The following is a 24912-nucleotide window of genomic DNA, read 5'->3' on the forward strand; positions in this document are numbered from 1 at the left end:
CTAATGAAGACTGAGAGTCGCTCTTTGAAGGCAGACACAGTGCCAGGGTGTCCAATGTGGTTGATCACATTCCCAGATTATTCCCAATGCAAACAATGCAAATGTTCTCAACATGCTCAAAAGACAATTATTTAAATAACTACTTAGCAGCTCTTTCAAGAGCTACATCCATTCTTGGCTTTCAATATTCCTGCTTTGATTGATTAATTGCCTGGAGTGTTGCTTACACACACACACACATACACACACACAACAACAACAACAACAACAACAATGACAGGAAGCTCTTTGTTTGTTCTAATGATTAAAACCTGATTCTATAATCTATTACATCACTATGTGATTACATCAGATCTATTCATTTCTGTGATTTAACGGCTGGTTGGTATCAAATAATAGGCTTCATGAAGCGGAAAAATGCAATAGGAAGTTCTGAAATTGTAATTGGGGCAACGCTCTTTCGGATAACCTTCAGAAGTTGAAAATAACACATTTTTATTCATAATGGGGTTGTGCTACTGTCCCCAGGATAACAAATTGCATTGGCTATGGAACACTGAATAACCAGCTAACAAGAACATTAGTTTTTCTGAGGAAATGTGAGCAAATAATTGCACTTTTGGAAACTCACTTTTAGTCTCATTGCTAGTATAATTAATAGTGGCCTTGGTTTACCTGTCTCTCTATAGCTGAGCTTGAGTGCCAAGGCTTTTCAAGAAGGGTTTGGAATAGTGCTGTAAAAATAAAATTACTATAAGTCACTTTAAATCACTTAAAAATAATTTTCAATAATTTAAATAATGCTTAAATAAAATAATAATAATAATAATAATAATAATAATAATAATAATAATAATAATAATATAAATATATATATAATATATATATATATCAATAAATAAATAAATATATATATATATATATATATATATATATATATATATATATATATATATATATATATATATATTTAAAACAGTTGTTCCTTGCCTATAATATGAAATATATTGTTTGCAACTTTGTGTACTTTGAGTGTCTATATTTTTTATAGCAGATCACAAGCTGATCGCGTGCACAAAATGAGTGCTTCCAACAACATTTAAGGCCATTTATGACATTTTTTTTTAAATAATAATAATAATAAATATTAATAATATATAACACCTGTGAGCAGAGTTTTGTCTGACATCTGGACATTATGTCATACTGTATTTTTATCATAAAATGATGTAAAACAATTGTTGCAGTGCTGCAAAACTATTAACTTTTTACCACAACCAGAATAGCAATGTACAGTGAAAGAATTGCAAGATTTAGTCATTATACTTTTATAAATAATTGGAATTGACAATAATTGACATTGATTTAAATATTTCTGTATTAAGCATTGCTTGAACATCCACCCATTAGAAAATCAATCCTTCATTCATGAGGGATTTGTCACTCCCCAAACTTTGCTGCAGGACGAAAAACTAAATTTTTAATTAAATTTTCAACAAATTATATGTAACCTAGAAGTGCGCAAATAGCCCTTCCTTGGTAATCACTAAAAGGCGTCACTTTAGTTCTTTGCGATCTCACAAAGTTCCTTTACAATCAATAAACCTCTTATTTACAATGAGAGGACTGTCAAGTGTACAGGGGGAAAAATCCGGCGTTTAGAGGTGAGTGATTTCAGACCAATGGTCAAACGCAATTGTCAATCACAGGTGTTCATGAAATTAACAGAAATGTCTGTGATTGGCTACATTGCTCAGCGCTACGACAACATGTGTACACAATCTTTTGGTGATTTCCAGAGCGCAAACACAAATACACATTGGAGCCTTTACCAAATCTGTTTTGCTAATGTCATATTATTACAGTTTTTACTAAGGGTGATTTTGACTGTGTGAGAAAATGGATATGTGGCATAAGAGCATGTGAAATGTATCAATTGCGTGAGAGTTGGCAGCCCAACAGTCAAATTTTTTTTTTAAAAAGCAAGTGGTTATTTTTTTTAATTACATCATTGTCAGATAACATGATTCAAGCATATGTCAAACAGATGAATTAGCATCTATAAGCAATAATAATAATAATTCTACTTCAAAATCTAAAAAAAGATGGTTCCTCTTTCAGAAGGGGAGCTGAAGGCCATCAGCCACTTCCTCTTATTTTCTCTGCAGAGTTTTTGCAGTAACACTTTACAAAATAACTTATAAGGTTCATTAGTTAACATGAACAATACTTCTACATTACTATTCTACATTATTTATTTATCTTAAATGCTTATTAGTCTTTTCTTTCAGTGGTCCCTTAATTTAAGAAGGCTTATCTGGTTGACATCACATTATTTTAGTTAAATCAGATATTGAGATGATCACTGTATTTTCCAGTAGAATCATAACCCCAAAGTATACATCCAAATAGTTTTCTCTTATTTCTTATTTTATTATTATTATTATTATTATTATTATTATTATTATTATTATTATTATATTGCAAATTTGTCATTTTGTGTGTTAAATGGTAAATAAATTCCTTTTATGTTTTTATTTTTGTGAATTTAAGTAGAACACCCGGAATGTATGTGTTACATTTCTTTCTATGCAAGCCATAAATTGTGTTGCTTAATATAAACTGCTTAATAAAAACTGAAGATTTGATAAATGATTAATGTAACATCTTCATGTGACAATTCTTCCCATGGCTATGCAGACCAGGAACTGAAAATCAATTTTACTTAAATAAAGAATAACTGTAGTGATAACAAATAAAGCCTGACCGAGTAACCACACAGTTAAAAGAAACAGAAAACAGAACAGTCACTCACCTTTCTGAGAAACAACTCTTGATGGCATATCAAACTCCTGTAAAGTTTGTTTGATATTGGTCAGTAGTTTGACACTTACTGAGCAAATTAAGGGACTGTCATAAAAGTGCATGATAATGATAATATCATAAAGTACCAAGAAAACATTTAAAGCTTTGAATGTTTTTTTTCACTAGAAAGTTATTACATTTTTCAGATTTTATATTAACTTTATTAATATATTATTATATTTATTAAATTTGTAATTTTATATTGACTCATAGAAATGTGTTGCTTTAACTCCTGCATTCACACAGGAGTTACTTTTTTGATTTACTTTAATTCTAACCACATTGTTAGAGAAGGTCTACTATACGCAAACTGTCCCGTCCATGAACTTACGTACCTCAAAGCTTCCCACTTGTCACTGCTACAAATAAATAAATAAATAAAAAGCCATGAAGAGAAACGAAAAAAAGCTCAAGGGGAAGGATGTCTATATTCAAGGACACACAGCCTGAAATTTCTACTGAAGAGAAGCTTGCTAGTTGAGCATCACTCTTTAGTCCTAAAGTGAAGATGAAGAAAGCAGTGCCAGAGAGATACTGGCTTGCTTCGCAGTCTGGCAGCAAGTCTGCTTTGAAGGATACCTTTAGGCCAACCATCCTGACCACTAGTAAAGTCAATATTCAGTTCTTGCAGGGCACTTCACTTGTTATATAGATATATAGAGTTTTGAGACACTCCCTAACTTGCCTTGCCTTGCTCTTATTGAGATCGTTGTTTTCATCTTTGATGCATAAAATCATTAAATTAGTTAAAGTAGTCTATAAATCCTTTAGTTTAAAAGTACTCCTGTGAATAGCCTGTAAATAAACAGGAATATACAACTACATTCCAGAAAAGGAAACAATGGAAAAATAATAATAATAATAATAATAATAATAATATAGTATAGTAGTAATATTAAGTATAACTAACTATAACTTAATATTAACAATATAATAAATATAAAATAAATTGGCCTTCAAATAGCTCGTTTGTTTGTTTTAAAAAAGTGTACTTTGAGAGTCAAACCACTAGGTGACAGCATATTGTAATTTTAAAAAATATCACTATCGCTAATCAAAGTACTACAGAAATCCATAATGCCATTCTTTAAGACTTTAAACAGAAATTTAAAAAACAATAAAGTAGTTCCACAATCCATGCCACTTAACTAATTAATGGCTGTTCTCAAGCCTAATTATAGCAAGCCAATACATTTAGGTGTTCCATATAGAAACATGAAGCACTTGCCAACATTTTCGCTAACTTGGGTTAGCATAGATTTTTTTGGGTGGACAAGTTGCGGGTTTCACATATCCAGCAGCTAGATATAAACAAACTAGTATTTTCTAGATACTGTGACTAGCTTTTTGTCTTTCTCTCTTTCTTTCCCTCTCTTCTTCTGCTGTGCTGTCTCACATGTCCTGTAATGCACACATTTATCACATAAAACATATTTACTGTGTCCAAAAGGCGCTATTTGAGGAAAATGCTCAAATTTAGCACCCATGCTGACATGTACACAGTAGAGCAAAGTAAGTGTTTAATTGTGGTTTGAACTGTAATGTTGCAGACTGGGTCTGTTTATTGTATTGGGCTGTTTATGAGAAAGCACCTTATGTTATAATGTGACAGCTTACACAGAGAGACAGAGCAAGGGAGAGAGATTGTTTATTTAATGGAGGTATATGTGCAGTTTCATGTTCCAGCATTTTCACTTGTTACTTTCTCAGCTTCCCCCTTCATCTGTCTCTCTGTATTTACGCTGATTATTGACTATAAATACTCATGATGTTTGGGACGTGTAAAAGACTTCCTGTCCTTTGCTAACCACCTCAATGAACCCAGCATGCTGAGCCAAATGACAACACTGAGTCAAATAAAGTGCTACATGTTAGCCTTTAATTTTATAAACAACTCAGTGATTATGACACAGGGAAAGACATCAGAATTTTCTATTTGTTTACTTAAGACTTAAAAGACAAAACTTAATTTCCTACTGTGGAATGGATGTCCCTGTCATAAAGGTCTCCCAGTGTTCCAGAATTTTCCTGGAATCAACATTAGCACTGTGGTATGAATCTCTGCCTGCAACTAAGCAATGGTTCTCCCTAGAAACTAATAAACATTAATAAAACATTTGTTGTTAAATCCGTTTTAAGCATGTAGCTGTTTTTTGGAACATGGAAGTTAGTTTATAGCTTGTTCAAACTCAACATTCGCTAGTTCAAAAAGCTATTAGTCATTAGTCAAGCTTATATTTAGTCCAACCTGACCATTAGCTGCCTCAACCTGGTCATTAGCTGGTTTGAGCTGCTCATTAGCTGGTTCATTCTATACTAGTCCTTACTTTGTACAAACTGGTCCATAGCTGTTTGATCTGGTAATAAGTGGTCTCAAGCTAAAAATGAGCTTGGTCAAGATGGTTATTAGGTTCAGGCTGGCCAAAAAGAGGTTCATGCTTGTCATTAGCTGTTCAAGCTAGTCATAAAATGGCTTAACCAGGACATTAGTTGGTTTAAGCTGGTCATTAGCTGGTTCCAAGCAGGTAATTAGCTGGTCCAAGCTTGTTTGATCTGGTCATTAGCTGTTTCAGGCTGGCCATAAACAGGTTCATGCTTGTCATTAGCTGTTCAAGCTGGTCATTAGATGGCCTAACCAGGTCATTAGTTGGTTTAGGTTGGTCATTAGTTGGTTCCGAGGTGGTAATTAGCTGGTCCAAGCTTGTTTGAGTTGGTCATTAGTTGGTTTGAGCTGGTCATTAGTTAGCTGTTTTAGGCTGGCCATGAACAGGTTCATGCTTGTCATTAGCTGTTCAAGCTGGTCATTAGATGGCCTAACCCGGTCATTAGTTGGTTTAAGCTGGTCATTAGCTGGTTCGAGCTGGTAATTAGCTGGTCCAAGCTTGTTTGAGTTGGTCATTAGTTGGTTTGAGCTGGTCATTAGTTAGCTGTTTTAGGCTGGCCATGAACAGGTTCATGCTTGTCATTAGCTGTTCAAGCTGGTCATTAGATGGCCTAACCCGGTCATTAGTTGGTTTGAGCTGGTCATTAGCTGTTCAAGATGGTCATTAGATGACCTAACCAGGTCATTAGTTGGTTTAAGCAGGTCTTTAGCTGTTCCAAGCTTTTTGAGTCGGTCATTAATTGGTTTGAGCTGGTCATTTAGCTGGTTCAAGCTTTTCCTCAGTTTGTCCAAACTGGTCATTGTCTGGTTTTAGCAGGTCCTTAGCTGGTATCTAGTTTTAGCAGGTCATATAGCTGGTTTAATGTGGTCTTTAGTTGGGTTCAAGCTGGTCATTAGCTGGTTTAGGCTGGCCATAAACTGGTTTATGCTTTTCGTTAGCTCTTCAAGCTGGTCTTAGTTGGCTTAACCAGGTCATTAGTTGGTTTAAGCTGGTCATTAGCTGGTCCAAGCTTCTTTGAGTTGGTCATTGGTTGGTTTGAGCTGGTCATTTAGCTGGTTCAAGCTTTACCTCAGTTTGTCCGAACTAGTCATTATCTGGTCTTAGCAGGTCGGTAGCCGGTGCCAGCTGGCTATAAACTGGTTCATGCTTGTCATTAGCTGTTCAAGCTGGTCATTAGCTGGTCTAATCAGGTCATTAGCTGGTTAAAGCTGGTCAGCAGCTGTTCTCAGATGGTAATTAGCTGATTGAAGCTTGTTTGAGCTGATCGTTTAGGTGGTTCAAGCTTTTTTCTCAGTTTGTCATCTGGTCTTACCAGGTCAGTAGCTGATTTAAGCTGGTCATTCGCTGCTCCGAGCTAGTTCTCAGCTTCTCCAAGCTGATCATTAGCTGGTTCGCGCTGGACATTAGCTAGCTCTAGCTGTCAATTAACTGGTTTAACCTGGTCATTATCTGGTCTTTAGTTGATTCAAGCTGGTTAAAGCAAGTAATTAATAGTTCCAAGTTGGTCATTATCTGGTTCAAGCTAGTTCTCAGCTTTTCCATTAGATGGAGATCTGGTCTAAGCATGTCATTTGTTTGTCTTTAGCTGATTCAAGCTGGTTCAAGCAAGTAATTAGTGGGTCCAAGCTGGTCATTTCACAGATGATCCAAGATGGCCTATTAGCATATAACAGCTAATGAAAAACACAGAGTCTGGCTCAAACTGAATTTTCCAGCAGAGTTATTAATGTCAGTGCAGTACATTTGTAATAGAAGACTTACTACTGTTATAACGCAAAAACATGAATGCTATGTTGCAATCTCATTTTTTTGTATAATTCTTTGATTACTGTAAAATAATCACAGATCCAAAGGGAAAAGGGAATAACAAAACAGGATTGGATAACCTTAATTACTCCAGTGTCATCTGATGACGCACACCACATGCATACGTGTGGAAACCGCTGATTCTCAGCTTAGTTATGGGAAACTCAAACTTTCTCAAAGAGGTTGTGTTTGACCCCCTGGCCTGTAGAGTCCTTCAGCTTCAAGTGCATCCCTCTGTCCCCAGCCACAGCACCTCGTCCCAGGCTCTGGGTGTCACCACAGGGCCTTTGATGGCTCACACATGGGCTGCTTCCTGTACTACTTCCTGTGGTTAATGGGGGAGAGGCTGGGTCGGGGCTGCCCCCTTCTGGTCTCTAGGGAAACACAGGGGATGTGACCGTTTGCGCACACACACTCACACACAGACAAATACACTCCCATAAACCCATTCAACCCCAGAACTTCCTCAGCCTAACACACACCCTTACTTCCCTCAGTCACACACAAGCGCACCCTGCAGCAGTTCTCATCACACTTCAGCCTCCAAACCACATGTGACCTTTGAGTTCTGTCCCTCTGGAGTGGGAGTCCTGCTTCCCATGATGTCCCAGCATCAGTCAATCATTGGTTTTAAAGATCATTAACATTTTGCACATGCCAACCAGGGTTTCCCCAATGGTCAATATTTTGATTTTGCATTGATACTTATAAAACAAAGAAGTAACAGATTAAAACAACTGTCATGATTAATCTTGTGATTACAAACAAATCTGTGCGGATGATATTTGTAACATATGTGCTACTGTGCTTTTTTTTTTTATTAACACAAACCATGTTTGGTTTGGTATTAATAATGAGCCCCTTTAGCCTTATTGATGTGACCAAATATGAGGAGAGTAGAACCAGCAGCTAAGGTTGCTAATTTATTTGTCATGGATATTTAAAAAAAAATTAATGTACATATGGACAGACAGAACGGACAATCAGACAAAGAGACAGCGATAAAAGAATAGAACGATATAACGATATAACGATAGATAGATAGATAGATAGATAGATAGATAGATAGATAGATAGATAGATAGATAGATAGATAGATAGATAGATAGATAGATAGATAGCCTATAGCCCACATAAATCTACACACCCCCTGCTGAATGAAATCATTATGCTTGACTTCCAGTTCTTCATGTGGCGTAATGTACCGCACGCATTCCACATTCCCTCTTTCTTTTACCTATCCAGCCGCCAGGAAATCCTCTTTAGTTTAGTGAGTAAGGTTATGCACATGTCAGTGAATCTTCGGTATGATCCAGTTATTCTTGATGTGACCTACATCAGGGGCACACACGCTCTCTCGTGCACGGGCATCCCTCCTTTATATCTGACGCCATAGCAACGCTATGCCGAAGCGGTGATGCGCGCTTTCTTCAATACCGCAAGGACAAGGAGATACAACACCATCGCGTTTACCGTCTAACCGCTGATGTCGGAGCGTGTTTACTGGAAGTATCGATGACAAAAACTACAACCGGAGACATCTAGGTGAGTGTGTCCGCAGTCTTGGTGCATTACATCTTAAATGAATTCATTCAAACCCCAACGGTTGATTCTGAATGACGCTCGCTGCCTTATCTTATTTACAATGACCTTCTATGGATATGTTGATGTTACGTTGCGTTGCGTTTTAATTACATTTTGACGCTCGGTTGTAATGTTGTAAACTGAATGACATTGCTCTCATGTAGAAGTATGTCACTTGTAAAACACGAAATCTAGGTTAAATCGAGGTTTCATTTTGTTTCTTTGTCAGGTAAGCTTGTTTTACAATAGCAACAACCATGTGACTTCGGTGTACCGATTAAAGTAAACTACACTGTAAATGCAGTGTTTACTAACAACACTAAATTATGAGTAAGATTATTATGCAGATATGTTTATAATTGAGTGAGTAACATAAAGTGACCTCCTTAAAAGCGAATCATTTCAAATTAGCTAAAATAGTACTAAATAAAAACAATATACCTTTACATTAAGTGAAATATTAAGATGTATGGTAAATATTAAGTTACATGGTACCTTGTACCTTCTGTATTTACTTTGAATGCTCATTATTATCTATTTCTTCTTTTAAATAATCTAAATGGAGAGCAAAATGCATGTTTAAACACATAAACACTCACCATCAACACATACAAAAAAATCTGAAATATTTAAAAGTGCCACACAGATCTCAAAACCTGATGTATTAAACATTACACGGGTAAAAATTAACTAACAAATTATTTTGATAGAGAAATAAACACATTTTGACATCTACAAGACAGTGAGTTCCTAAACATAATGACAAAAATATAAGGCAAACTGGCGAAAATGATAAATGTTCATGCCCCAGTGCATGCTGGGAAAACAGAAATGGTATACCATTGCCGGAAACTGGATGATCAAAAGGTTCACTCAGACAGAATGTGCTTGTAAATTGTTTATTGTAATTATGTTGCTCACGCAATAATTTCTTCATTAGGAATTATTTAGAATGAAACAGAAAGGAAATAAATAAATAAATAAATATTTTGATCTACTAATTTTTTTTTTTTTTATATATATTCAAATTTGATCCACTATTTTATTTTATTTTATTATTGTATACAGAATCATTCGAATTTACTTAATGTTGTTATTAATGTTATGTTGCTCACTTAATAATTGATTAATTAGGAGTTATTCAGAAATTAAGCATAAATAAATAAATATTTAGATCCGTTCATATGGGCTTTTTTCTATATGCCTCTAATTTAATCCACTAATTTAAGGCATTTTATTTTGTTTTATTTTATTTTATTTAACAATATTTAAAAAAAATTCTATATGCCTCTAATTTAATTCACTAATTAAAGGCATAAATAAAAAAATTAAATTGTCAAAAAAGAATATAATTATGTTAAATATAATTGACATCACTGATATTTAAAATAAATGACATTATGAAATGTACACAGAATCATTCAAATTTAATTAATTTTATTATTAATGTTATGTTGCTCACTCAATAATTTATTATTAAGGGATTATTCAGAAATGAAATAAATAAATAAATTAATTAATTAATATTATAATCCATTAATTTAGGCTTTTTCTGTATTCCACTAATTTAAGGCATTATAATTTATTTTAATTTTTTTTTAAATATGCCTCTAACATGATTTACTGATTAAAGGCACACATTAAAAAACATAAATAAAAAAAAAAAAAAAACATCGAACAATTTTAAATTGTCAAAAAATATAATAGAACATAATTCTATTAAATATAATTTACAATACTGATATTTAAAATAAATGATATTATGAAATATATACAGAATCATTCGAATTGAATTAATTGTGTATATAATTTTTATTAGCATTTAACATCATTTTTCTTTGCTTTGCAGTGTTTTCAGGTTTCTTTCTGCTTACCTAGACAGCTTGTTTGTGCATCACAGACACTCTTGATGCCCAGAAATGCTGTGTAGGCAGGCAGCTCGCAAGATTTTGAGACGCAGCCACAGTGTCACAGCCAATCTCTATTTTCTCAGGAGGGTCCGTACATTCATGCCAACATTCCTGTTTAAGTTTGGAAATACGATCCAAGAGCTAGAGACAGAGAGACCATGAGCAGCTGATACACCGCAGCTAAAAATAATATTCTCTGTGAATTACTCTCTGGAACACCAGGCAAGGGGCATGAAAAGTTACTAATAAGAGGGATTATTTCGGTAAGTGACTATTTAATCATTTTATATGGTTGTCAGTGTGGTTTCTACTATTTTGTTTACTATTCATACTAGATAAAGATCATACAGTAAGTACAGGAAAGACAACGTCAGGCTGTCAGTGAGCATGTGGAGGGATCTGAATAGCTGTCAGAGTGGGTGGTATCTATAATAATAATAATCATGAACGGCAGTGTTTTACACAAAAGTGATGAATATGAATGAGGAGACTATTATACTGTAGTCTATTTAATGCACTTGTCATCGGGCTTTACTTTGTAATTCATTTATTTGACATCAACTAGAACTCAATATCCTGAGATGCAGCAATTCATGTTTTGTTTAGTTTTTTTTAAATTTGATTATATTGAAAAGCCTCATGAGGGCCGACATGTTGTGATCATGTGACCAGTCGAACACTGTTTACTTTGCTGGTAGGCCTTTTGAATGGCGACTATCGTTTCAGCCACAAAAAAATAAAATAAAATAAAACTAGTTGTCGCTTTGGATAATGCCAGATGCATATATGTAAATTTATGTGATAAAATGCCAATATAGTGATATTTATATGTGATATCATGATGATATAACTAACCAAAACTAAAATCATAAAACCATAATATTTTTGTCTCTTGAAATAAAATAAAATTTAACTGAAAAAAATAAAAAAATAAATACACACAAATGACAAAAACGTACAACAAATTGACTAAAACTTGAACAAAAAAATACAATCTAATTAAAAATATTATTACTATAATAATATGTTATTTATACTAAAATAACCCTGGGTAATACTAATACATAATAATACATAATAATAATAATAATAATAATAATACAGTGTATATAATGCGTTCAGAAGATTTTTTATGTTTTTTTTAATGAAGTTTCTTATGCTCATCAAGGCTGCATTTATTTGATCAAAAATGTAAAATATATATATATATATATATATTTTTAAAACAGCATTTATTTAAAATGCCTTTTAATTAAGAATTAATAATTTTGTTTTGTTTATTTTATTATTTTGTTTTTAATTTATTTTATTTTACTTTATTTTACCATTTTTTCTATATGCCTCTGATTTGATCCACTAACTTCAGCCATTTTATTTAATTTTAATTTAATGTTTTTTTTTTACAATTTTATTATTTTGTTTTTTTTTTTATTTCAACATGCCTCTAATTTGATCCACTAATTGAAGGCATTATTTTATTTTATTTTATTTCAATTTGAACCACTAATTTAAGGCAATTTATTTAATATTATTTAATTGTATTTATTTTTTACTATTTAATTATTTTGTTAATTTACATTTTTTACAGTTACAGTTAAATTTTTTTCTATATGCCTCTAATTTGATCCACTATTTTTTTTATAATTATATTATAATTTGATCCACTCATTTTTGTTGGTAGCTATGATACTTTTTCAGGATTCTTTAATAAATAGAAGTAAAAAAAAAAAAACAGTATTTATTTAAAATAGAAATCTTTTGTTACAATATTTATTTTTTTAAAAGAAATGAATATTTTTATTCAAGGATGTTTTAAATTTATAAAAGTGATAGCAAAGACTTATACTGTTAGAAAATATTTTTATTTTGAATAATGAACATTCAATTTTAAATACATGCTGTTCTACTTTTTATTCATCAAAGAATCTTGAAAAATGAACAGGTTTTAAAAAAATATTTAGCAGCACAACTGTTTCCAACAGTGATAATAAAAGTAATAGATCACCATATTAGAATGATTTTTGAAGGATCATGTGACACTGAAGACTGGAGTAATGGCTGATGAAAATTCAGCTTTGCATCACAGAAATAAATTATATTTTTAAATATATTAAAATTGAAAAACCATTTCTAAACTGTAATAATATTTCTCAATAGTACTGTTTTTTTGTCTGTATTTTTGATCAAGTAAATGCAGCCTTGATGAGCATTAGAGAATTTTTCAAAAAACAGGATACACAGCATGCAAGCTTCAGTCTACCAGAGTATATTCTGTGCAAGCAAACATAACTGTCCTTTGTGATGTTGTATAATGCAGCTATCCTGTATGAGAAATTAAACTTTGCTTGTAAATGAATTGGCTGAGAGTACAGGCAGTGTCCCTAGGGAGGGCTTGTTAATCTTGCTCTTACACTGATTGTCAACAGAGGATCAATGTAGTCAAATACTTTGCCAGATCTCATAGTCAATAATGATTACAGGGATACTGCGTTCAGTGCTGTCACTTTGGACCCAAAGCTGGCATTCTGCAGACTGAAAGAATGATTTTTCATTAAATGCCTTATTGTTTAACCCCTTAGCGCTCCTGTCAAATTTAACTCAAACATGCAAAACATCCCGCGGGTTGAACGTTGAAACGCTAAGAGGTTAAAGTACAGTTATCTGTATTAAATGCTACATATTCAAATCTAACATCAAAACGTTCTTTTTTTTTTTTAACTATGTCCAGGCTCCTTTAGCCCAGTCAGGTGACATGGCCTTGTCTTTCTGTGGGAACGACAGAGGTAGTAAAGCCTACAGCGTGGACAAGGGAGTCCTGGACAATGGCTGCTTCGTGGACGCCCTCAACCTTGTCCCTCATGTATTTCTTCTCTTCATCACCTTCCCTATCCTCTTCATTGGTATGAATTCCCTTGTCTTTTTCCCTGTTCATGTTTTTTCCCTATGATGATTTAATTTAATTTAATTTAATTTAATTTAATTTAATTTAATTTAATTTAATTTAATTTAATTTAATTTAATTTAATTTAATTTAATTTTATTTTATTTTATTTTATTTTATTATTTTATTTTTAAATTTTATCTAGGCAAATTTATTTATTTATTTTTTATATATGCCTCTAATTTGATCCACTAATTTAAGGCATTATTTAATTTAATTATTTTTTATTTTTTCCAATGTTTTTTATTTTATTTTAGTTTATTATTTTATCTAGGGTCATGTGGCAATTTGATTCACTAATATTTCATTTTATTTAATTGATCTAGGGTCATGTGGCAAATTAATATTTTTATTTTTTTATATATGCCTCTAATTTGATCCACTAATTTAAGGCATTATTTAATTTAATTATTTAATTTTTTTATTTTTTCCAATTTTTTTTAATTTTATTTTAGTTTATTATTTTATCTAGGGTCATGTGGCAATTTGATTCACTAATATTTTATTTTATTTAATTGATCTAGAGTCATGTGGCAAATTTATTTATTTATTTTTTATATATGCCTCTAATTTGATCCACTAATTTAAGGCATTATTTAATTTAATTATTTTTATTTTTATTTTTTCCAATTTTTATTTTTTATTTTTTTTTATTTTATTATTTTATCTAGGGTCATGTGGCAATTTGATTCACTAATATTTCATTTTATTTAATTGATCTAGGGTCATGTGGCAGAATGATTTATCTATTTATTTTATCTGTTTTATTTTCCAATTTTTTTAATTTTACATTATTTAAGTTTTTTATATATGCCTCTAATTTGATCCACTAATTTCAGGCATTTATTGTATTTTATTTTATTAATTTTATTATTTTATTTTATTTAGGGTCATGTAACAAATTCATTTTTTATTTTTTTTATTTTTTTCTATATGCCTCCAATTTGATCCACTAATTTAAGGCATTATTTATTTATTTATTTTTATTATTATTTTTTTTATAGGGTCGTGTGGCAGATTTATTTATTTATTATTCGTTTTATTTTCCAATCATTTATTTTACTTTATTTTCTATACGCCTCTAATTTCCATTCACTAATTTAAGGCTTTATTTTATTATTATTATTTTTTTTTTAATTACTTACCCTCATGTTGTTATTTTTTTGAAACCAAACAACATTAAGCTTACAAAGTGGAACCCTTAAACTGAACGCCTGTTATGTGACGTGTGAATTTCTTTGTAATATCAACTTCCTGTGAAGTGTAGCCAATTTAATTCAAATTCCAACTAAAACAAATTGCAAGGAAGCCAAATTTAAAATGGTAAAGCCCTCGTTATTTATCTCATACGTTATGTCTTCAGAAGCAGATGGGCCTAGACACTGTATCAGAACTAGTAAGGGGCCAATTCATTATCTGTATCGGCTCCCCAAAGAGCCATTACTCAAATTCAAATTCTTCCCAAAATCCTTTATTCTGACGCCACAGTGCCATTCCTCATTGTGTCTCATAATGAGAAAAATGTTTCCCATAGCACAATTACTACACTATTAGCCAAACAACGAATAAGCAAGAGAGATACTAGGTGCTGATTAACAGTAAATGTTAACTGCATATTATATTAGATGTGCATAACTGTGTTTGTGTCCAGGTTGGGGTAGCCAGAGTTCAAAGGTGCAGATCCATCATAACACCTGGCTGCACTTTCCCGGCCACAACCTGCGCTGGATCCTCACCTTCACACTGCTGTTTGTACATGTGTGCGAGATCGCAGAGGGAATCGTCTCCAATACGTGGGTTTCAGCACTTAAACATTTAATATTATATATATAAGTACATTGCATAAGTATTCATACCCTTAACTCAGTACATAGTTGAAGCACCTTTACAGCCTCAAGTCTTTTTGGGTATGATGTGACAAGCTTTGCACGTCTGCATTTGGCAATTATCTGCTATTCTTTGACCCCCCTTTTCACCTCTCAAGCTCTTTCAGCTTGGATGGGGGCTGGCAGACATTTTCTAGAGTCCTAGTTGTTCCAGTCGTCTTCCATTATGGATAATGGAGGCTACATGCTTCTGTGAACCTTCAATGCAGCAGATTTTTTTCTGAACTCTTCCCTAGATCATTGCCTTAACGCAAGTCTGTCACTGAGCTCTACAGGCAGTTATCTTGACCTCAGGACTTGGTTTTTGCTCTGATTTGCATTTTCAGTTGTTAGACCTTGTCTGAGAGGTGTGTGCCTTTCTAAATCATACTCATTCAAATGAATTTGCCACAGTTTAACTCCACTCGAAGTGCATGAATGCTCCTGAGCTAAATTTCGAGTGTCCCAGAAAAGGGTATGAATACTTATGCAACGGGATCTTGTCAGTTTTTTATTTTTAATAAATTTGCACAAATGTTAAAAACCTATTTTTTGCTTTGCCATTAGGGAGTAGGGAGTGTGGATTGATGTGGGAAAAAAGTAATTTAAAGTAGTTTAACATAAGACAGCAATATAACAAAATGTGAAAAAAATGAAGGGGTATGAATAATTTCGCAAGGTACTGCATGTTTATGTCTTTGTGTATAAATGGATCATTTTAGGCAGATGAAGTCCAATCACTTGCATCTCTTCATGCCAGCGCTGATGGGCTTCATCGCAGCCACAACATCAGTCGTATATTATCACAATATAGAAACAGCCAATTTCCCCAAACTGCTGCTGGGTAAGTCACTGTCCATTTCATTATGCAAATAGTGTTGCTGTTTTATCGCCTACATTATATAACAGTTAGTACCAGTTCTCTAATTTAAATAAAACACTTTTAGTCTTGGCGTTGCTTGGCAACATGTAATTCTTCTTTCAGTTAGTTTCTTTTTTTGGGATTCTGTATGAGAATGAGACCTAACCTCAGACATACTCTTTCACAGCCTTATTTATTTACTGGATACTGGCTTTCATCACCAAGATGATAAAATTATGGAAGTTTGCTGAGGTGAGCTTGGGGGTGCAAGATCTCCGTTTCTGTATCACAGCTTTGCTTGTGGTGCTGTACGGCCTGCTCATGGCTGTCGAGATCAACGTTATCAGAGTCAGGGTGAGTTGGTTCATTTATTTATCATTTGTTTTATTTTACAATTTTTTTTACTTAACTTCTCTAATTTTTATTTAGCCTCTAATTTGATACACTAATTTAAGGCATTATTTTATTTTATTGATCTAGGGTAATTTAATTTAATTTAATTTAATTTTTTATTTTATCTGATCCACTAATTAAGGCATTATTTTATTTTATTTAATTTATCTAATAATTTAAGACATTGTATTTTATTTATTTATTTTTATTAATTGTATCCACTAATTTGTTTTTTTTTTCTGTATGCCTCTAATTTGGTCCACTATTTTTAATTAAATTAAATTTAATTTAATTAAATTTAATTTTTTTATTTTATTGTTCCACTATTTTATTTTATTTTATTTTATTTTATTTTATTTATTTGATCCGCTATTTAATTTAATTTATTTGAATCACTAATATAAGGCATTTTATTTTATTTTATTATATCATTTCATTTATTTAATCCACTATTTTATTTTATTTATTCACTAATATATACTTATTATTTATTTATTTCATTTTTTATTTGTTTGTTTTTTTCAATTATTGGAGTTTTATTTTATTTGATCCACTAATTTAAGGCATTATTTTATTTTATTTATTTATTCACTAATATATTGCATTTTATTTGATTGTTTTTATTGATCCAGGGTCATGCGGCAAATGTATTTATTTATTTATTATTATTACTTTTTTATACAGTTTTTTTCTATATGCCTCGAATTTTATTTTATTTTTTATTTTAGTCACAAATTTAGGGCAGATTTTTATCCATAAATTGTAGACCATTTATAATACAAACAAGAGGTACTAACCTGCTGAGAAAAAAAGCTTAGACTGGCACAGATTTCCATACTGGTCTAAGTTGGTTTGTGCTGGCTTGATGCTGGTTTAGCTGATAGACATATAGTATGGCCATGCTGTTCACCAGTAGCCTGGTAGTCTGTTTAAGTAGTTAAAGTGAACACAAAATCAAAATCCAACATCCAAAACAAAACATGCCAGTAGAGTAGAGTAATTATACATTCTACTATTAAACCATTTGACCTGTATCTTTCATTTTCATCTTACCTGCAGAAATACGTGTTCTTTGCGAACCCCCAAAGGGTGAAGCCCCCAGAAGACTTGCAGGACCTGGGAGTGCGATTCCTCCAGCCTTTTGTCAACCTCCTCTCCAAGGCAACATATTGGTGGATGAACCCCCTCATTATTGGAGCCCACAAGAGACCCATTGAACTGAAAAAGATTGGCAAACTGCCAATTGCGATGAGGGCCTTGACTAACTACATGCGTCTGAAAGACTCCTATGAGGAACAAAGGGTATGTGCAGATGATCACAGGTTTAAAAGCAAATTAAAAAGATTCATAATCTAAATTAACAACATTTCTGTCATGACAACTCTCTGAAGATTTTAGCATGGTAATCAATATGACAATGTTAATGTATTTGATATTCTACGCTGCTATTGTAGATTATTGCTGCTGCTGCTGCAAAGCAAGTACAGAAAATTGCTACTGCCAATACATACGCTGATACGGTGCTGTTAAAACAGGATGCTGCTGCGCAAATAGCATAAATAATAATCCAAAGCAGATTTACACAGGTGGCGCTGGGGAGGTGGAGGGTTTTAGAAGAACTCTGAAAACACATTGCGAACTGCTCTAGTGAATGCTAACCAAGTCATTTAAAAATGTAAAGCAGCAATCTCATTTGCTGCATTTGCAACATGTGCCAAGTAGTTTAATGCTGTGAATATCATCAGTTTATATTGACGACCCATCAGCCTGCGCCATATAGAATTTCATGACAGAACTTGGCATTTTCATATTTGTTGACTACCTGTTGTAAGGGGAAGTGTCAGTTGACCAGTGTCTCTTTGCTTGTCCACTTCTGACAGCATAAAACAGAGGACCCAGAGAAATCCCCATCCATCTGGAAATCGATGTACCGGGCATTCGGAGGGTCAATACTCCTCAGCAGCACTTTCCGGTACATGGCGGACTTGCTGGGCTTTGCCGGGCCACTCTGCATCTCTGGGATTGTGGAACACCTGGATAATTCAACAGAAATTGACAGGACAAAGGTGCGTGTTTCACAGACTATCTTTGATAGTTGTGGATACCACATAAATTTCATAATTCTTGTCACCATTGTCAAATATCTAATATAAAAACTAGTGGTGGGCCGTTATCGGCGTTAACGTGCTGCGTTAACGTGAGACTCTTATCGGGCGATAAAAAAAATATCGCCGTTAATCTATTCTCAAAGTTGGGTTGGGAGCTGGGTCTAAAATACGCAAGATATGATGACTTTCACCTTGATATTTTAGCGCGGATGACGTATACCTAGTCGAATTGCACTGTAGGGGGCGAGAACGAGTCTTCAACTTCTGTGAAATTACCACATCAAATGAGACGTGCTGACATTGATGCAGTTATGAAGCCGCTTCAGGGCAGGTGCGTTGCTAGACCCTTTTTACTGGGGTACGTGAGTTATAATTAACTTTGATAATCCCGAAATAAAGACATTAAACTATATGCAACAACTGAATTGACGCTTCTAAAAGCAACGCAGTTTAATGGAAGACTATGCACGCAGATAGGCTATCCATGCCCGTGCGCGTCTGTGTATTTAACGGCTACGCGCACGTCGTGCAGCCTTTTGCGCAGAAGTACTTGGTTACACAGGTTTGTATAGGTAATTATGTTGTAAATGCAATTGTCAAGCAGTTTGTGATGCATTTTGGAAACAGGAGATGAGCGCCTGATCTAATGCGCCACCTGGCCCGTTCTCGAAGACTTACTTTTAGTCATTATTTGGGTAGCACACATATTCTGAATGCCTTCAGCAGAATTCAAATTAGCCATTTTAATCTAGATTAATCTAGATTAAAAAAATTAATCTATGCCCACCCCTAATAAAAACTAATATTAGCCTAAATTTACAGTCAGCAATTAAATAAGAGTAAGAAACTAATTACAAGCAATAGGATAAAAAAACTACAACAGAACAAATAAATAGGGAATGTTACATACAGTTAATTATTTGACCAAAATAAGAGGAATTTACATATAGTCCACAATTTATAAAAATTACCCTGTTCAAAAGTTTACATATGCTTAATTCTTAATACTTTGTTGTTATCTGAATGATCCACAGATTTTTTTTTTTTTGGTTTGTTTGTTTAGTGATAGCTGTTCATGAGTCCCTTATTCATCCTGAACAGTTAATCCCGCTGTCGTTAAGAAAAATCTTTCAGGTCCCACAAATATTTTTGTTTTTTTCAGCATTTTTTGTGTATTTGAACCCTTTTCAACAATAACTGTATGATTTTTTTACACTGAGGACAACTGAGGGACTACAGAAGGTTCAAATGCTCACTGATGCTCCAGAAAAAAAAACCCTGATGCATTAGCCAGGGGTGTAAACTTTTGAAAAGAATGAAAATGCGTACATTTTCTTATTTTGCCTAAATATACATTTTTTCCCATTTATTACTGCGCTTTAGAAGCTACAGAAGATACTTACATGTTTCCCAGAATACAAAATAAGTTAAACTCACCCTGATCTTCAAATTCAAAAAGTTTAAAAGGTTATTAAGGTAACAACACAGTATTAAGAATCAAGTGTATGTTTTTAATTTTTGAACAGGGTCATTTTTAGGACAATTCAAGAATACAGATGACTGTCAGTCCCAAACACATACCATATACTATGCAACAAATGTAATACATCACAATCCAATCGCTCTCTCACAGCACTTTGATGTTATCTCATTTGCTTTGGAACCCATTCATAATGTGCCTTGTTAAATAATTTAGAATGTTGTTCAAATAACTGTCAATTGAATGATTTGCTACAGATATTGGTCTTTGGTTATGCTTCTAATTAGACAGTATTTATTTTTCTGGGTGCAACATGACAATACTGTAGAGAATGATCTATGGTCTGATATCAGCTGTTTTGCCTTGCTATTTATCACTTCCTATGTGATGTCACAGAGGCGTCAGTGCTATTTAATGCGATGACCGTATGTCATTGCCCTGAGATGACAGCATTTATTAGATTTCACACAGTGTGTTTTCCCTGCTCGGATGACCATGATGTCATGTGTGTTTGAAAAAAACACTCTCATGAGGTTTAGATAAGGATGCGAAAAACTCAGCATGTGATAAAAACTCAGCTGATTGAATGAATTATGTCATTGCATTTATCTTGTCATATGTCTGAGAACACACGTCTGCAACCAAAAGTTTTTGAAAAAAAAAATTATACACATTATTTAGCAAAGATGCATTAAAATGATAAAAAAAATTACAGTAAAGACTTTTACATTGTTGGAAAAAATGTCTATTCAGATAAATCCATTCTTGTGAACTTGCAACACTGGAGACTTGAGTGACGGCTGTTGAAAATTCAGCTTTGCCATCACATGAATAAATTACATAATATATTAAAACATAAAACATTTGTTTTATTCAATTTTAAACTTAATTATATTTCACAATACTACAGTATTTTACTGTCTTTTTAATCAAGTAAATGCAGTCTTGGTGACTTTTCAAATCTTTAAAACATCCAATCCCAAACTTTTGAACAGCAATGTATTATTATTTATGATTAAAATACATTATATTTTTTAAGTATGGCTTAAATCCAAATACATTTTGAGGTCACTGTACAAATGTGTGTGACAAAATGAAGCCAGAACAGACGTGCATATCTGTGTGACATGGAAAATTCCCCACTCACATCACACTCCCTCTCACACACAGACGTTGCTGCCAGCAACACTCTGTTTAAGTGACTCCTTTTTATTTTAGTGTGTGTGTAAGTGTGTGCTTGAGTATGACATCAGTGAGGGCTGAAATGCTTTAGTGATTTTACGTATTCTCCGTGTGTGTTCATACTCTGTTTATGTCCTGTCAGATGAACCTGACTTTTGGGGTGTACTTCATGTCTTCCACTGAGCTGCTGCAGAATACGTCTGTTCTGGCGGTTCTGCTGTTCCTGGCGCTCGTGCTGCAGCGAACATTCCTGCAGGCCTCCTACTACGTCACAATAGAAACCGGCATTAACCTCCGCGGGGCGCTGCTTGTAAGTTTCAGAAAGTTTACTGGAAGTCAAACATTATGAGACAGAATTATATATCATCAGTCTGCACTACTCACTTCAAGTTGTGTTGCAATGTATAAATTAAAATATTATACAAGACACTATTCTACTATTCTATTCTATTTGTTTTATTCTATTCTATTCCGTTCTATTCTGTTCTGTTCTGTTTGCTTCTATATTACTGTCCCATTATTGTTTTCTACTCTACCTGTATCTATATTCTGTCTGTTTTATTCTTTATACTTAGTTCTATTTAATTGTATTCTATTCTATTCTATTTTATTCTACATTATCCTGTTTAATTCTATAATACTGTACCTTGTCCCATTATTCTTTTCTGCTTCACTTTGCCCTATATTCTGTCTGTTTCATTCTTTTTACTCTGTTTAATTCTATTCTATTCTGTTCTGTTCTGTTCTGTTCTGTCCAGTTTGATTCTATACTGCTATACTTTGTCCCCTTATTCTTTTCTACTTTACTTTGTCCTATACTCTTTTTTATTTTTTCTATTCTATTCTATTCTATTCTATTCTATTCTATTCTATTCTATTCTATTCAGCTTTGTCTTGTTGGATTCTATACTGCTGGACCTTGTACCATCTTTCTTTTTTATTTCAATTTGTCCTATATTCTCTCTGTTTGATTCTTTGTACTCTGTCCAATTCTATTCTATTCTATTCTGTCCTGTTTGATTCTATACTGCTGTACTTTGTCCCATTATTGTTTTCTACTCTACTTTGTCCTATACTCTTTTTTATTTTTCTATTCTATTCTATTCTGTGTTGTTTTATTCTATTCTATTCTATTCTATTCTATTCTATTCTATTCTATTCTATTCTATTCTATTCTGTTTTGTCATGTTTGCTTCTGTATTATTGTACTTTGTCCCATTATTGTTTTCTACTCTACCTTGATCTATATTCTGTCTGTTTTATTCTTTATACTCAGTTCTATTGAATTCTATTCTATTCTATTCTACATTATCCTGTTTAATTCTATAATACTGTACCTTGTCCCATTATTCTTTTCTACTTCACTTTGTCCTATATTCTGTCTGTTTCATTCTTTTTACTCTGTTTAATTCTATTATATTCTATTCTGTTCTGTTCTGTTATGTTCAGTTTGATTCTATACTGCTATACTTTGTCCTCTTATTCTTTTCTACTTTACTTTGTCCTATACTCTTTTTTTAATTTTTCTGTTCTATTCTATTCAGCTTTGTCCTGTTGGATTCTATACTGCTGTACCTTGTCCCATCTTTCTTTTTTATTTCAATTTGTCCTATATTCTCTCTGTTTCATTATTTGTACTCTGTCCAATTCTATTCTATTCTATTCTATTCTATTCTATTCTATTCTATTCTATTCTATTATATTATATTATATTATATTCTGTTTTGACATGGTTGCTTCTATATTACTGTACTTTGTCCCATTATTGTTTTCTACTCTACCTTGATCTATGTTCTGTCTGTTTTATTCTTTTTACTCTATTCTATTCTTTACAGCATTCTATTCTATTCTATTCTATTCTATTCTATTCTATTCTACATTATCCTGTTTAATTCTATAATACTGTACCCTTGTCCCATTATTCTTTTCTACTTCACTTTGTCATATATTCTGTCTGTTTCATTCTTTTTACTCTGTTTAATTCTATTCTATTCTATTCTATTCTATTCTATTCTATTCTATTCTGTTCTGTTCTGTTATGTCCTGTTTGATTCTATACTACTATACTTTGTCCCATTATTGTTTTCTACTCTTTTTATTTTTCCATTCTATTCTATTCTATTCTGCTTTGTCCTGTTGGATTCTATACTACTGTACTGTTCGATACAGTTATGCTTTGTTCTGTTTCGGTCTGTGTTCTGTTACTATCTGCTTTTTCCTATTCTATTCTATTCTATTCTATTCTATTCTATTCTATTCTACATTGTCCTGTTTGATTCTACACTATTGTACTTTGTCCTATTATTCTTTTCTACTGCACTTTGTCCTCTATTCTGTCTGTGTTATTCTTTTTAGTCATTTCTATTTAATTCTGTTCTATTCTGCGTTATTCTGTTAATTTCAATTACATTTCTAATTATGTTAATATTTTCTGTTTGGGTCTGTTCTGTTATTATCTGCTTTGTCCTATTCTATTCTGTTCTATTTCTCATGTTCTTTTTTGTAATTTTGTCCTATTCTATGTTATAATGTTATATAAATGTTATATAAATGTTACCAAAATAACACTGATGTACACAGATGTTCTATTTGGTCTATTATATTACTTTGTATTGTAGTTTAGTCTTCTTTTCTGCTGCATTAAAGTTAATTTTGTGATTCACTTGTTGGTTCTCTTCCTCAAGGCAATGATCTACAATAAAATTCTGCGTCTCTCAACTTCAAACATGTCCATGGGAGAGATGACCCTCGGCCAGATCAACAACCTTGTTGCCATAGAAACCAATCAGCTCATGTGGTTCCTCTTCCTATGCCCCAACCTGTGGGCCATGCCAGTTCAGGTATATCATAGCACTTGTAAAAAACACTGCAGCATTTGTGTCCCTAAGCAAAACAACTTACTTTCATCCATAGATCATTATGGGAGTGATCCTGCTGTATTATTTGTTGGGTGACAGCGCATTGATAGGGGCTGGCGTCATTTTGCTGTTGGCCCCAGTTCAGTACCTCATCGCTACCAAGTTGGCAGACACACAGAAGAGCACACTGGTGAGCTTTACTTACACCTTTGTGTGTCTGCATGCTGTCAACACACCAACAAGCTCATCTTCTTGACTTCTAAATATTTTCTCAGGATTACTCAACAGACCGCCTTAAGAAGACGACTGAGATCCTAAAAGGAATAAAGCTGCTGAAGCTCTATGCGTGGGAGAACATCTTCTGTGATCGTGTAGAAGACACCAGAGGAAAAGAGCTGACCAGTCTTAAGACTTTCGCCCTCTACACATCAATGTCCAGTATGAGAGGCTCCTCCCTTCCAATATTAGTCCCGCCCACAGTACACAAACTCCTCCCCTTGCAGTTACTCCTTTCCTCAATCCATATTCTCATTTGATAAACTTTAGAATCGGCTGTTTAGTTCTAATTTCTGTGTCTCTTTATCTCCACAGTATTTATGAATGCCGCCATCCCCATTGCTGCAGTGTTGGCGGTAAGAGATGCATCATGAAGGCTTTGATTAGTTGTATTTTAT

The 24912-nt window shown here is 33.1% G+C and overlaps 1 protein-coding gene across 1 annotated transcript in view; it reads left to right on the forward strand.

The window, feature by feature from the left end:
• The first annotated feature begins 8405 nt into the window (after positions 1-8405).
• The window catches only part of abcc9 (ATP-binding cassette, sub-family C (CFTR/MRP), member 9), a 53309-nt gene continuing 36802 nt past the window's right edge, over positions 8406-24912 (forward strand). Inside the window, 13 exon segments of the mRNA XM_073837758.1 lie at positions 8406-8600; positions 10633-10812; positions 13278-13449; positions 15142-15283; positions 16078-16199; positions 16405-16571; positions 17670-17912; positions 18491-18676; positions 21523-21690; positions 24065-24220; positions 24294-24428; positions 24514-24676; positions 24830-24870. Coding sequence (XP_073693859.1) covers positions 13302-13449; positions 15142-15283; positions 16078-16199; positions 16405-16571; positions 17670-17912; positions 18491-18676; positions 21523-21690; positions 24065-24220; positions 24294-24428; positions 24514-24676; positions 24830-24870 — 1671 coding nt within the window. The 5' untranslated portion in view covers positions 8406-8600; positions 10633-10812; positions 13278-13301.

Source organism: Garra rufa, chromosome 4 (assembly GCF_049309525.1).
Source record: "Garra rufa chromosome 4, GarRuf1.0, whole genome shotgun sequence".
Classification (NCBI taxonomy): domain Eukaryota; kingdom Metazoa; phylum Chordata; class Actinopteri; order Cypriniformes; family Cyprinidae; genus Garra; species Garra rufa.